This window comes from Cucumis melo, chromosome 5, assembly GCF_025177605.1.
Source record: "Cucumis melo cultivar AY chromosome 5, USDA_Cmelo_AY_1.0, whole genome shotgun sequence".
Classification (NCBI taxonomy): Eukaryota; Viridiplantae; Streptophyta; class Magnoliopsida; order Cucurbitales; family Cucurbitaceae; genus Cucumis; species Cucumis melo.
The window spans coordinates 26076344-26089544 of NC_066861.1; the positions used below are offsets into that span (position 1 = coordinate 26076344).

The following is a 13201-nucleotide window of genomic DNA, read 5'->3' on the forward strand; positions in this document are numbered from 1 at the left end:
CTATCGCTAATACTATGGATGAATATCGATACTTAAAATTTTCCATCTATAATAGTTACTTTTTGAAGAGTGAATAGTTAGAACTTATATCACGAATGCTTATATTTGTATCCATAAATTATGATTCGTACTTTAATTTAGTCTCTAGGTTAAATGTTTACAATATTTCTTGTTCTTGCATTTCAAGGTTAGTTGTGATTTCTCCATATATTCAATATTTTCTTTTATCCCTTAATTTTTCTTAGGTATCTATTTTAGTTCTTGTGTTAACTTAATTGAAGTTAACTTAACGATAATTAACACGATCTTTTATGGATTTGAAATTTAATCTCTCATTCCATAATTGTTTGTACTAGAAAACTTAAATTCTAAAATTAATTTGTTGTTTATAAAAAATTATTAAAAATTAATCAGACGTTAACGCTGTGACTGTTAATTAAGAAAACCTCAAAATAGATATATAACAGTTTGGAGCAAAATACTCAAATTTCTTCAATAAATTTGTGTCATTTTAAAATTGAAAATCAAACCACACACTGGTGGAAACGTCGTAAAAATGTCAAAAGATGATTCAATCTATGATGTCTACTTGCATAAATTTAATATCCTACCGATTTTAGGGATTAGACATGTTTGTTTTATAAAATTGGTAAAGGTGTACGTAAGGTGACCAAACACATATAACAATCTAATTTAAGGGTCTTTTCAAAAATATAAAAAAAAGGGGCAAAGTATATATGGAACAATTCTGAAAACAGAAAAAGACCAGAAGCACACCGTGTACTAAAAACGTCCCATCAACTACGTCGTCGTCAGGGCGAGTAATATATTTGCAAAATTTGGCTATTGTTTGTTACACCATCAATTTTTTTTGACTAAACGCGATCGTTTAACAATTTTTTTATACTGATCGTTTAGATATGACTACAATTTATTTTTTCAATTAAATTGTTTAATTTTGTTACGTTTAAATTTGATTATACGATTGTTTAGATTTGTCTACGCGATTGCTAAATGATGTAGGGGAAGGAAAAGAAATTACAACGAAAAAAGAAAAAGAAGAAAGAGGATGAAAATAAATCAAAACGAAAAAAATGAAAAAAGAAAGAAAATGTAAAGATTAAATGACTTCAAAAATAGCAAAATAAAAAAAGAAATACCATTTAAAAAAATCGCATAAAAAACAGAAAAGAAAAATACAAATAGAAGAAGAAAATGATAAAAGAAATGATAGAGAACGAACATGAAAAGACAAACTTAAAATATTAAAAAAATGACTAATAAATTTGTTACAAAGCTACCATTGGTGTTTACATAAGTTTCACTCTAATTTATTACAAAGGGAAAAAGAAAGTTTTTTCCACCTAATTTTAAATTTGGCGTTGATACATCCAAACATTTAATCGTCAAAATCTTAAAAACTCACCCAAAATGGAATATCAATTTTTTTGTTTGATAATCTTGAAATCACCGCAAAAACATATTCAAGATATTTTTAAAACCAAGACAAAGATTGATTCAATCAAAATCAAGATTCAACCTCCAGCTTCTACTATGAATACTCATTAATTTCCTTCTCAATTTCTTTTGTAAACATGTTTACGCAATCCAAGCTCTAAAATTTCTTATGGCCCACGAACCCCAGTGTCTCCGAATCACTTCCTAATTTGAGGCTTAAAATGATCATACGCCACTCTGCTTTGAACTCTCCGCTGGACGCTACTCCGAACCCATATCAGACACAACAAGGATAAGGCTCTTTCCCACCACCTTTTCCATTCCAAAAACCATCCATTACCCACAACATTTATCTTCCCAGATTGTTCATCAAGAATCAGATTGTGGGGTGCTTCCAATTTCCAGCATTTTCGATTGCCTCATTAGGATTTGAGTTGTGGGGTTTTGATTTTGGTCAAGAAATCGTTGTGGGGATTCTTTTTTCATGTATTTAAAGAAACCTCAGTTGCTGATTTGTGCTTGAGGGGCTGTATGAGTGGGCAAAGCTCCATTTGTAGGCTCTTCAAGTTTGGGAGCTTGAACTTGAAGCAAAAGCAGCAGCAGCAGCCATGGCTATTGGTTACACTCTCGCGCTGAGTCAGCCTTACTCTTTCAGTTGTTTCAAATTTTCAATTCGTGAAGTTTCTTTGTTGTCGCATTCTTCTCGAGTTCGCTATAGCTTCGTTTCTTGCCGACGGTTGAAGAATCTTAGTCAGACTTGCATTTCTTCCAGCTCTAGGTAATGCCCACGGACGGTATGATGAATCATAATATAATTGTAACATTATGACGTTCTTATATTATACAACTGTATGAGGGAGCTTGACGTAGCTGCATTTGTCTGAATATTTCTGTTTGCTCGTATAACAATTGATCCTGAGTTGGAGTTTGAATTTATTGGTTGGTGGAATAGAGTTTTGTGCAACTGGGGAGCCTTAGGTTTGTTTTTTGTATTTTACTTGGCTCCAGTATCATGTAATGAGATAATGAAAGTACATCAACTTAGGTCGATTGGGCATATCTTTTTCCTACCTTCAAATTGTAAACATTTATATTCACCAATTCACTTTAGTTAATCTTGAAATATTGTTTTTCATGTTGGAATTGGTGATTAACTATCTATCTACTGAATCTTTTTTGCTTCAGACTTCAGAGGGTCATTTCAAAATGTTCAATAACCAACTCTGATGTACAATTCGATCAAGTTTCTGTAGAAGATGATGTGCAAGAAGCTTTATCTTCTGTAGAAGGCGATTGTTCACTTGCAATTGTGCAATTGAATTCTGGATTCCTCGAGGCTGAAACTTTGACGCTACAGACAGAACCTCTGAGTTTATTGACTGAAGGGACTTATGTTGATAGTCTTTTGACAACTTTGCCTGTATGCTGCCTTGGAAATTTCTTTTTCTCTATAATTTAATGTACTTCACCTTGTTATGGATGAAGATAATAGTTCAAATCCGTTAATCAGGCAATAGATCGACTCTTTTTCTGTAATTGTAGGTTTTATCTGAGGAGGAGCAGAATGTTCTTGCAGCAACTCCAGCTCATCCTGCTGGATTATACGGTAAGACCCCCCTACCAAAGTTTAATGCTGAAGTGATATAAATGATCTTAAGCTAGTATTTCTTGCAATCATAACAAAGGTTTTCCCCAACTAGAGTTCTAAACTTCCAGAAGTTTGAAGACGTGAAAACCCAGGGTCTTGACTTTGGTCTGAGTTAAAATATCTAAACCATTTAACTATTATGCATTTTTGAATAAGAATCCTTAGTTCAACTTTTGAAAAGATGTTTGAGATCATATGGTGCTAGATATACCTCTATGGCTGCTGGGTGATGTTTCAGCCATTATTTGACTATGATTTGATACTTTCAGATATGAACTATGATGAGGCTTTTATGAATCTAGCCTCGTGGTAGTTGTTTCCAACCATAAATAATACCTCTATCTTACAGCTTTATATGCCTCGTGTATCGCGGGCAATCTGGTAGAACAGCTTTGGAATTTTGCTTGGCCTTCTGCCATTGCGTTGCTTCATCCCAGTCTTCTACCAGTTGCAGTTATGGGATTCTTTACTAAGGTAACTAGCTTTTCATCAAGATAAATCATTTTGAATTATGGTGCAAGAGAAATACTCTCTAATATGTTAAAAAGTGTTGACAGCTTGCGTTAATAGTTGGAGGTCCTTTGGTCGGGAAGTTTATGGATAATTTTCCCAGAGTACCAGCATTTACTTGCCTGAATTGTGTTCAGGTATCTTTGTATATTCAAATATGCTTAATATCAGAAATCTGATACTAAAGCACACTTGGAACTTAACTAGCTGAAGCTGAAGCCATTATCTTTGTAATTCAGGCTGCTGCGCAATTGCTATCTGCTTCAATGGTTATTTATGCCCATACTGTTCCTCATACTGCTGCATCGTCCTCCATACTTCTCCAGCCTTGGTTTGTTACACTGATCTTTGCTGGAGCCATAGAGAGGCTTTCTGGAATAGCACTGGGGGTTGCAATGGAGCGTGATTGGGTTGTGTTGGTAGGTTTGTTTTAAAATTATCCGTATTGTTGTTATTCAAGGTATATCTCTAAAACTAGAAATTTGTTTTGATGTACAGTTAGCTGGAATCAATAGGCCTATTGCACTTGCAGAAGCTAATGCTGTTCTTAGTAGAATTGACCTTCTCTGTGAGGTAAATGGGGCGTCTGAATTCCACTTCTTTTCAGCTCCATGTAATCTTGATTTTCTGTTGGTTAATCATTATATAATCTAACAAAAAGTTACCATTTAGGCGTTCACCTTAACTATATGGAAACTTGCACTCAATTGACTAAGGTATTCTTAATGTGCAGATAGTTGGAGCATCTTTATTTGGCATTATCCTTTCCAAGTATGATCCAGTAACTTGCTTGAAGTTCGCTGCAGGTTTAATGTTATGGTCCTTGCCAGTTGTGGTAATTACTTGTTCCCCTGCTAATTAGATGTTTATTGAGAGGTACATTTGTTAATTGTTATACGGGTTGCACCAGGTCCTACTTACATGGTTAACCAACCAACTCTCTACCGGTGTTCTTGATCGTGCAAAGTGTTTGCAAACTTGTTGTGGCGATCCCAATGAAGTAACTTCACCTAGTGCTGAGAATATATGTAACCTTCACTAACCATTATGTAACCCAAACAAAGTTGCTTCAATAGTTTTCTTTCTCTCTAATATCAGTTTTTGTGCTTTCAGTGGATGTGGGTGTAGAAGTTATTAAAAATGGATGGAAAGAGTACTTGCAGCAACCAGCGCTTCCTGCAAGCCTTGCCTATGTGCTCCTCTACTTCAATGCTGTCCTTGCTCCTGGCAGTTTGATGACAGCATTCTTAACTCAGCAAGGTATATTTTCAACTCCATACTCAATATGATTATCGTACTTTTAAAGTTGTTCTTCCAAGCAGTTGCAGCTTCAACATATGTGATGCCCTCTTATAGAATCATTAGCATTATTGTTCGTGTAAAACCTTAGCTAGATCACATTAACAAATTGCTAAACATCAAATAATTCAATTCCTTGGTCCTTAAAAATCGGTGGATCTAATTCCTAACTTAATCAACGACCATACCACTGCCAAAATCCCAATACTCCTTTCTTTGGTACTTGTATTTCTGGAAAAATTATATCTATTCCTTGACTTGCTTTCTGAAACTTTGTTCTTTGGCTTTGAATGATTAAATTTTTACTTCTGGTTGTTAAACTTACAGGTCTTAGTCCATCAATAATTGGTGGTTTTAGTGGATTATGTGCTTTCATGGGTGTTACTGCAACCTTTGTATCCGCAAATTTGGTCAGGCAATTTGGAATTTTGAAGGTTAAATTTTCTTCCATGTTTCTTCTCGTAATACCATGTGGGTTCTATATCTTGGGCATTGTCTCATGCACTTCCTAGTTCCATTTGTCAGGCTGGAGCAGTTGGGTTAATATTTCAGGCTGCACTTTTGACAGTTGCTGTTGCTGTGTACTTGAGCGGGTCTCTTTCCCGGCAGAGTCCTCTTCTTTTCTTCTTAGCTATGATCGTAAGAATCAAACTCCTACACAGAATCAGTTCCAGTGGGCAAGCTAATCTGATTTTCGATAATTGTGGTCCATAAATTAGCTTGTTTATGTTCAAAATTTCACCATCTGCAATTTAGGTTAATGTTATTCATAGACAAGGGAGAATTTGACTCATCTTGTTTGTAGGATGTTAACGAATGTTGCTCTTAGCTAAAAATTTGATGCATCAGATAATCTTTTCATCTTTTGTTTTCCTAAATGATTGTCCTATATGCAGGTTTTATCTAGGCTCGGACACATGTCATATAATGTTGTAGGGCAACAGATTCTTCAAACTGGTATACCATCATCCAAAACGAACCTCATTGCATCAACAGAGGTCTCAGTAGCTAGTTTAGCAGAGTCTATAATGTTGGGAGTTGCAATAATTGCCAACGATACTTCACATTTCGGATTCCTAGCGATGCTGTCACTTCTATCTGTTGTTGGAGCAGCAGCGATTTTCTGCCAATGGTTGTTGAATCCAACTGATGAACAAAGGAAACTTTTTTCTTTCAGCTCTCAGTTTGAGGTAAGTGAAAAATGCCCAGCTAAAACTATTGAAACTTTAACTCGCTTGTGTCAGTTCAAAATACTAAATATATATCAGAAACAAAGGGAAGTGGTATCCCTACCATAACGAAACCACTTCGATAACTCTTTGTTGTTAGTTTATCTTTGGAGTTCTCATTTGACTGGACTCCAGTGTCGTTGTTAACTGCTTATAGATATGATTTTTCTTACAAGAATTAGTTAGATTTGCTGTACAAGATTTTTAATTGGTAAAGTAATTAGATCTGTCATAGTAGATAACATTAAAATTAAAGAGCACTCATGAAGGTTGCACTATTGAACCCTGAGAAGTAGCGAAGCTGCCGTTTAGCTAAAAACTTCTTGCTAAAACCAATTCTGTCCCTGTCGGCAAAGGCAGGAAACAAGACCCAAAGAATCATTACATCGATGGTGCCAGTGGAAAGAAAACCAACTTAAGTTAAATTGACCAAAGAAAGAATTCAGTTGGTGGATTTATAGAGTCTACCTACCACTTTGTACGAGTGAGAAGCTGAAAAACAAACGCTATAGAGGCAAAGGCATCCTTTTCTAGTTCGCAACTTCTCTATATTTCTACAATGACGCTGGCGTGTTATGTTGTGTCAAAGTAACTTTGAGAATAAACTCTTATCTAAAAGACCTTGGACTTGAGTTAATAGAGATGTACCTGTATTTGAGGATCTTCCAAACTTTTTGATCAATGTGGGATTACATGTCCTCTTCACAAATTCCTTACAACTAACTAACTATAGAAGTGTTTGGCTCAATGAGTTGGAGTTGAGAGAGTGAAGCCAACTCCACCCTCGCTTGGCCCAAGAAATTTGGACCCCACATCTAAAAAATGGATCATTTTCAAGTCTTATGAACTCCTTACCACGGGCCAATGGCTAAGCAACTTTCCAAACTTCGCAACTCTCAGACTAAACCACCTCACTTCTCGTCCCAGATGTCCCTGTATAATTAGATTGCCAATATATAAGTATGTATACAATGAGTTTTTTTTTTTTTTTTTCTAAAAAGAAACATACAAGATGAATCGACACAAATCAAATAACAACCTTAGGAGGGGGAAGAGAGCGCCACCCCACCCAACTACTACTTACATAAAAGCCTTCAAATCTAGAGATATGAACAAGAAGGCCAAGCCTCTAGAGATGGGATCGTACGTACGGGGTATATAATCAGGTCTTTTGTCATCAACCATGGACTTAAAGTTCTTGTGTACAATTTTCGACGAGTAGGTGGAACGGAAAGGTCATAATGCCCATAGTTTTCTTGTCAACTAAATGTTGTGGGGCGAAACGATTGTCATGCAATTGCTAATATAAAAGAAAATTAGATTTATCTGATCCAAAAATAATAATAATAAAAGAAAATTAAGAATTTTTTTTAATTATGTAAGATATGCATTTGTTCCATAAAACTTCAAATTTTTTAAATCTAATATATTTTTTTTCATGAAGTTCTAAGTAAAGCTGAGGGATATGACATGTCACTAAAAGAAACATTTACTACTAACTTGGAGGATTATGATTATCGTTTATTGTTTGCCTGACAATTCATTCAATGTTGGCAGATGTCCTGATGCTAAAGCTGTGTTTGACATAAGCTGGAGCTTTTGGATTCTTGATACGTAGCACACAAATTAATACGTAAATTGGGAGGTCAAGCCCATACCATTCTCTCTTTAATGTGCTTATATTTACTTTGTGGGTAAATGAATACACAGTGAAATGAAACAAACCTCCCACGACATATTTCAAAAGCTAGACTAGACTCAATATCAATTCTGACGTTGTACATACCTTTCCTGTTCATCTTGTAAAGCAATCAGTTCATTTAGCTTGAATACTTTTTCCTTCTATGGTGTGAAGAATCTTTTAGTGAAGCTCCATTTTAACAAAAAAAGGGAAAGGAAAGAATAAGAAAAGGTCCAGGGGGGGGTACCTTTGAATCATGCTGCTTTTTCTTTCCAGCTTGAACATAGCAAGACTAAAGGACTGTTTCACTGTTTCATGTTCTTCATTTAATTCTTGCATAGTAGTAAATCATCATGAATCCATTATCTGGAAGGATCGAGATTTTTACCTCACTTCCTCTTGAAAATTATTGAGATATTTGAGTTTTGAAAAGAAGTCTGAGTAAGATTCTGAAGTTTTTCAGTTTCTTTTTAGTTAAAACAGCAAAGAACAGAGAGAGTACCTTTTGTGTTGGTGTAATTCCACTTCCATGGTTCCATCAGCTGATAAAAAAAATGTGCACAATAGTGACTGTTGCTTGATGGTAACCATCAATGGCTTAAATTGTACCTCATGTTATTTATTAAATTTATCTTCTCTTGTTTTTCTGCTGCTTTCATGTTCTGAAAAATTGAAGATGAGTGACCAATTAGACTTTAGTTTCATAGTACTGGACACTTCTCCATCTACTTTACTTGTCCTGACTCATTTTGGCATTTATTGTCATGAAATATTGTGATTTTGTTCAAGCCCACAAGGTTAACTTTTTTTTTTTCATTCCCACTCAGTTTCCTTTCATCAGCCAGGTTAGAGAGATTCAGCTACTAATGAAAAGAAAAAGAAAGAAAAAGTTCACCCTATTCTCCATTGTGCAACGGAATCTACTTTCTTTAGGTTCTTTGAAACCCATGCTCCCAACTTTTCCGAGTGTGGAGTTGCAAACAGTTCACCTTGGGTTTTTTTTCTTTTCGATATGAAACTATATTGAATGAGTTGATTGAAGTAGACAAGATTGATATAACCATTGACTTAACTATGAAAAGCGGACCAAACAAGATAATGAAAACATCAATTTTCATGTCAAAATGTATATCAACGTCACGCTCAGTTTTCGAAATTAGTAGATAGAAAAACAACAATTGAGATGTGTGGAGTATGGATTGACATGTTAGAAGAAATGCCTAAATCTTTAGTGGAAGACAAAAATTACGTGGTTACTCACTAATAACATCTTGTCTTCTTGAAAAGGATATGCTATTTGTATATAACCCCACACTTCTTTTTCCTTGTCACCAAAAGAAAGACCAGATTTTATCTGAGGTTAAGAAAAGGAAAACAATAGTTTACAAACAGGTTCATTTTTCTATCTCTCGATCTCATGAAAGAGTTTAGAGTTGAAAAACATTTCCATTCTAAACCCCATGATGTTTTTTTTTTCTTTTTTTTCTCTCTTTAATTTATTGATGAAACATTGGAGAGATTTGAATGGAAATTGATGGTTTTAGAAATCCAAAGCACAAGAGCCAAGAAGTTGAAATCTTTGTGTGAAGGTAAGTGCGTGCATTGGCCGTTGGGCAGCCGGCAGCGGCTCGTAGAGGCCACGCAGCACCTGACCTCGTAAGCCTACAACGTCCCACCCATCTACTCACGTGCACGTACACGTGCACCTTTTTTCCATTTCCTTTTTTCTTCTTTTTTTTTTTTCTTTTTGATTAGAGATTCCTATCTATTTATACCGTCAAATTTACGATGCGTATAATTTTTATCTACATGGTTCACGTAAAAGTTTTATTTGCAATTGACATAATTTCTGTTACGCACATCTTGTGTAACTATCGAGTTAATACTCATCTGCTGACTAGTAGAATTGTTGATGTCATATACACACGTATGTTGCAATTATGAGTTGATGCTATGGTGGTGTCTTACCCTAATTGCTTGGTTGTTTACTAAAGTAAATCTTTTCACAACCTTCCTTTTAAATAAAATCGTGTGTATCTATCTAAAATATAGTAGCAAAATTCTAAAAGAAAAAATAAAAGTTTTTTTGTACTACGATAGTATCGATTTTTTATAATATAACGTAGTATTTAAATTTTTTTTATAAGATTTTCACCCCGACTTTGATTGATTTGCATATTTACTTTCCTTTGAAAATCAAGACTCGAAAATTTTTAAAAGATTACGTTATTGACATTTTTGATAATTAACATTTTATTTATCAATCTTAAACTCTTGACTGGAATGATCTATAACTAATAATTTATTTTAATTTTTTATTGATATATTCTAATTAACTCAAATCTTTATTTTACATTGTGAATCTTAATAAGATAATATATATTATTGATCTACCATAAGCTTTAACCTATAATGAAAAATTAAACAAAAACTTATACCTATGAACTTGTTTATCGATTTTTTTAAAGTTAAATATATAAATATTCGTTTTACTTTTGAAATTTGACTAATATTTATAAAAAAAGTTCTATCAAGTAAAAGAAACAATGAATTTTTTCAAATATAAGAAAGAAAAATTGTGACACTCCTAATTTCAAAGTTTTGAAATGCTTTATTAAACTATAGTGTATACATATGAAGTAAGAAATGAAAAGTTATGCCCCTTTAGAAATTTTTTTAATTTCTTCCATTTTATTATTTACTTCAAGAAAGAAAAGGAGAAGATTATTAAATTAATATTGGAGATGTGTGTGTATATATATATATATATATATATATATATAGTAAGGGGGGAAATGCATTGGGAATGATTAATATAGTGAAGCTGTCAAAGTTAGACTAAGGGTCTTTTCAAGAACAAATTTTTATACATAAAACTTTATATCTTTTGTTGATATACATGTGATTATGTTACTATTTCGTGATATATTAAATTCCCATTGTTATTTATAGGATATATATATATAGATAAACTCTATGTCAAGTTTCTTCCACTTTTTTCCTTAAACTTCTAAATCATTACTTTAGTATTTAATTCCTTTTTTCTTTTTCTAATGTTGACTATGTTTATGATTGTTAATTTTTTCATCTAATACATGTAATAATATTCGAAAGACATTCTAAAATCAAAGTGTACCAGTATATAAATTAATATCAAAGGTATTTTAGTTTTTTTTTTCTTTTCAGTTGAGTAACATGTTGATGCGAGAGATTTTAGCCTCTAGTCTCTTGTGGGCTCATGAATATTGATTTTTAATTCGTACATTGTTATTCCTTTTTGATTAATATTATTAGTGTGTGTATATTTCACCGAGCTATTTTCTCCTTGTCGAGAGTGATCTCTTTAGTTCAAGAGTTCTGTTCAAGTAGACCCACAAAGAGAAGTACTTTCACTAATATGGGTGTTGATCAGATAAATTCCAACTTAATTTTTGTTTAGTACAACAACAACTAAGATGATAGATCAAACATTCAACATCTAAGTGGAAAAACCATGTCAATTACCTTTGAGAGGTAAGCGCACTTTAGCACATTAATGCATAAATTAGTACATGTATGGTTTGGCTTAAGCGTTTATAAAATTGAAAGCATATGAACTAAGACCGAATTTACCATAATTAGATGGTAATTAAAAAAGTGGACCTCATTTGATTACATTTACTTGTGTTCTACATCTATTATTATCATTATTGTCATGATTATGGTAATAGTTATTATTTATTATTATACTATTTTAGAGAGGGAAAATCATGAATTTTAAAAAACATCTACGGTTACTTACTGTTTTTGTTTTAGAAGTAAATATAAGTATAACGTCTAAGAGTAAATTAAAAAACTTCGTATAATTTAATTTTAGATAAACGTGATGAAAATGAATCTAATTCAAAGTAAAGGGTGACTTTAAAAGAAAATAATAAAGAAAGAAAGAGTTGGGGGTAATAAATAAGTAAGAAAGAAAGAAAGAAAGAAGAAGAAGAGGAGGAGGGAGGAAGAGGAATTTCAAGTTACAAGGGGGGAAAAGAGAAAAAGGGGAAATCACGTGAAAGAGGTAGAGGGCATAAGCGTCATTTCAGATACCAAAAATGCTCCCGTGTTTGTCGCGTGCATTCTCCCCTTTCTCTCTCTCTCTACATCTTTCTTTCTTTCTTTCTTTCTTTCACCACACTTTGACATTTGACCTTTTGTAAGAATATTTTTTTTTTAATTTCTTGTTTTTTTTTTTAAATTCAAATTAAAATTAAATAAAATGCTTTATTTATTTAATATTTTATTACATAAATGAATAATTAAAAAAAAAAAAGAGAGAAAAAGAGGATTCTTTCTTTCTCAAAGTTTGGAATGAATTATGAATATTTTGTCGTTTGATCCATTTTGGGGTTACACTTGGATGGATTTCGTTTTTTACTCTTTTTCTTTTTCTTAAAAAAATAAATAATTTTTATTATAATCCCTATTTTCATTACTTTCTCTTTTCTTTTCCTTAAATCAACTTTTGTTTCTATAATTCAACAGCTTTTATTTTTCTTATTTAATAATAATAATAAAAAAAAAACCATTTTCATATTAGTTATGTACTATATTTATCCATCTAATTGGGGTCAAATTAGAATAGTTCAAGATATTGTATTTTAAAAAACTAGAGCGTTATTTTCTTTTTGATTATTATTGATTTTTTTTTACGGTTCACTTTTAGGTCAATAAAACTATGTTTACGTGTTCTTAAATTTTGAATAAAAATTTATTTTCTTTTACGCAACAAAACAAAAAAGAATACCATTTTGATTCTTTTGTTTGTTGATGAGGTTGACACTTTGATTTGAACTGGAAACAACTGTAATCCCCTACTTTAGCACTTGGTCATGCCGTTAAATGATACAAAACCTTGGATTGGTTTTATCTCTTAAATAGATGGTATCTTAACGCAATATCTATAACTAAAAACCACAAAATGTGAATTTTTCTTTATTTTAGATAAAGAGGAATATAATGTGGTTAGAGACTCAATGGATTTGAAGGACAAACTTAAACCTTTTTCCTAATGACTTTTTGAGTAGGTAAAAACTATTTTTTTAAAACACATTGAAAAGTAATTCCAACTTAACTTTTCCCTAAAAAAAAAAAACTTGTAAGTTGCAACTTAGTGGCGACCATCGATTGATTCTAGAGCTTGTTATATAACTTCATTCTATTGAACTCATCAAATTTACTAATGCAAGTTTTCATATATCAACCAAAAAGTTAAAGTCAATATGATTTAACAACAATCCACCCGAATTTAAATTTAGAGGTTGAGTGTTGAATGCTTAAAAGAATTAATATGAATTATGATTTTATTAGTGGAGAAAAGAGGATTTGAAAGTGAATTGAAGGTGGAAA

General features: G+C 32.6%; 1 protein-coding gene across 1 annotated transcript; it reads left to right on the forward strand.

The window, feature by feature from the left end:
• The first annotated feature begins 1480 nt into the window (after positions 1-1480).
• Positions 1481-7987, forward strand: LOC103494075 (solute carrier family 40 member 3, chloroplastic). Its single transcript, XM_008455103.3, has 14 exons — positions 1481-2236; positions 2644-2878; positions 3001-3064; positions 3456-3580; positions 3664-3753; positions 3856-4035; positions 4115-4189; positions 4350-4451; positions 4527-4644; positions 4730-4876; positions 5243-5349; positions 5441-5554; positions 5812-6105; positions 7702-7987. Exons 1-14 carry the CDS (start codon positions 2067-2069, stop codon positions 7708-7710), a joined length of 1830 nt encoding a protein of 609 aa, XP_008453325.1. The 5' UTR covers positions 1481-2066; the 3' UTR covers positions 7711-7987.
• Positions 7988-13201: the final 5214 nt, after the last annotated feature.

Bases quoted from the DNA above. Each gene is read 5' to 3' on its own strand.
- LOC103494075 (XM_008455103.3), top strand. From the start codon at position 2,067: ATGGCTATTGGTTACACTCTCGCGCTGAGTCAGCCTTACTCTTTCAGT. The intron at 4,036-4,114 runs GTAGGTTTGTTT...TTTGATGTACAG, and splicing joins AGCGTGATTGGGTTGTGTTG to TTAGCTGGAATCAATAGGCC. The intron at 4,645-4,729 runs GTAACCTTCACT...TTGTGCTTTCAG, and splicing joins ACCTAGTGCTGAGAATATAT to TGGATGTGGGTGTAGAAGTT.